The sequence below is a fragment of the Cryptotermes secundus genome, unplaced genomic scaffold (assembly GCF_002891405.2).
Source record: "Cryptotermes secundus unplaced genomic scaffold, Csec_1.0 scaffold88, whole genome shotgun sequence".
In the NCBI taxonomy this organism is placed as follows: Eukaryota; Metazoa; Arthropoda; class Insecta; order Blattodea; family Kalotermitidae; genus Cryptotermes; species Cryptotermes secundus.
This window is the reverse complement of record NW_019724585.1, coordinates 1,893,679-1,895,286: the sequence shown is the minus strand read 5'-3', so window position 1 is coordinate 1,895,286 and position 1,608 is coordinate 1,893,679. Positions and strand designations below refer to the sequence as shown.

Here is a 1,608-nt window from a genome sequence, read left to right as displayed (position 1 = left end):
CCATGTGCACCAGTGTTTGTCTAAAATATGAACGCAAATATCAGTATTAAAAAGAAAACAATGAATGGTTTAATCCAGTACGAAATGTCGAAATTCCATCAGTTTTCTTTCCTTCAGAGACATAATAGGGCTAATTTGGTAAGTAGGACCTACTATCATATATTCATCATCTTTATTCTTAAACTCTAGTAAAAGTTGTAATTAAAATTGTGAAATTTTATGTCCCATTTAATATTTAAGGTCATATTTTACACTTTTTAGGTCATATTTGACATAATTTTGGGTCATAAGTGCATGCATATATTTATAGTTTTTAGGTCATAAAAATCCGGGCCCTAATCATGCACAATCATTTCATAACCTAACATTTCACTAAATTTCAAGAAATAAATGCCACCTAATATTGACAGTAGGTTACTATCTCTCGTTATTACCTTACTCTCAAACCAAAATCTGAAAAGGTAATTCATTTTCATTGCCTCGTTAAACACTAAACACACTTAACAACTTGTTTCCAGCCCAAGTCACTCCAAAACAAATCAAAAGCCCTTCTTAGATAACAACTAGATGGGTCAGTTTCAATAGGATTAATGGAATGACTATGATGTTACGCAGGAATACATTCATACCACAAGACCTTCTATTGCATTTCCAGCACAGAATTATAACGGAACAGTAAATTCTAGTTTCGAAATTATAATTCTGAAATTTCAAAACGATTTACTGATGACGTAAACCAAAACTCTTGGAAACTTACCAACGTCAGAATCGAAAGGAGATGACGTTGAAAACAGTCCCATCTTTTTGTGTATAAATTATAATATCACTTAAGGCTATTACCTACAGCACTATACATTACAACATATCGCACAAGTAACTGAACTCATTGACCATTAGCCATGATCAGATGACTAATACCACCAAGTCCATTCTACCGATCACGGATCCGATACACCAACTTTTTACATTACCGTGGCCACAGACAAGTTTGTCACATACGTGAATCTCAATGCTATTGCTTGAGAACGTCACAAACGGTCACAAAGTTCAGAAACACAGTCGAATCGGTCAGAATTGCATGCTACTGCCATCTGCTTTCCTTGTGCGAAACGTTGCTGCAAAATGGTTGCAAACATTGCCGAAAATTCAGTCAGTAGGAAGCTAAACTACTATCCTTACTTTGACACTAACTAAGGTATCCCAGTGTTCACCAAACAGCAATGAATAATTTTCCCACCCTGATCTCATGTACTGTAGGGGTTCTTGTTCCATTTGTAGAAAGGCTTTTAACTAATATCACTTCACTCATATCTATCAGGCGAAAGTTTCTCAGCAGTGCTTGTTAAGTATGACTATTTTTCATTTACATCAATCCAAAATCCCCTTACTGACATGCAATGGACCACTATGAACTGTATCATTCATACAAGACTTATATTTCATTTCATTTATTTCGTGTCCATGGATCATTATACATGATATAAGACATGTCATTCTTGTGTAGTTATAGTATAATAAGTTTCATGATGTTACTATTGGGGGGGGGGGGCTGCATGTGAAGCATGCAATGCAACGTGGAATTTGGGTACCAACTCAGCATTTGCTCTG

At 35.4% G+C, this 1,608-nt stretch overlaps 1 protein-coding gene across 4 annotated transcripts in view; it reads right to left on the bottom strand.

The window, feature by feature from the left end:
• The window catches only part of LOC111862293 (signal transducing adapter molecule 1), a 30,962-nt gene extending 29,956 nt beyond the window's left edge, over positions 1–1,006 (bottom strand). Inside the window, exon 1 of one of the 4 annotated variants that reach the window (XM_023847560.2) lies at positions 758–1,006. In XM_023847560.2, coding sequence (XP_023703328.1) covers positions 758–800 — 43 coding nt within the window. In that variant the 5' untranslated portion in view covers positions 801–1,006. Of the gene's footprint in view, positions 1–629; positions 724–757 lie in introns of those variants that run through there. The other 3 variants (XM_023847558.2, XM_023847559.2, XM_033750610.1) reach the window with 3 other exon arrangements.
• Positions 1,007–1,608: the final 602 nt, after the last annotated feature.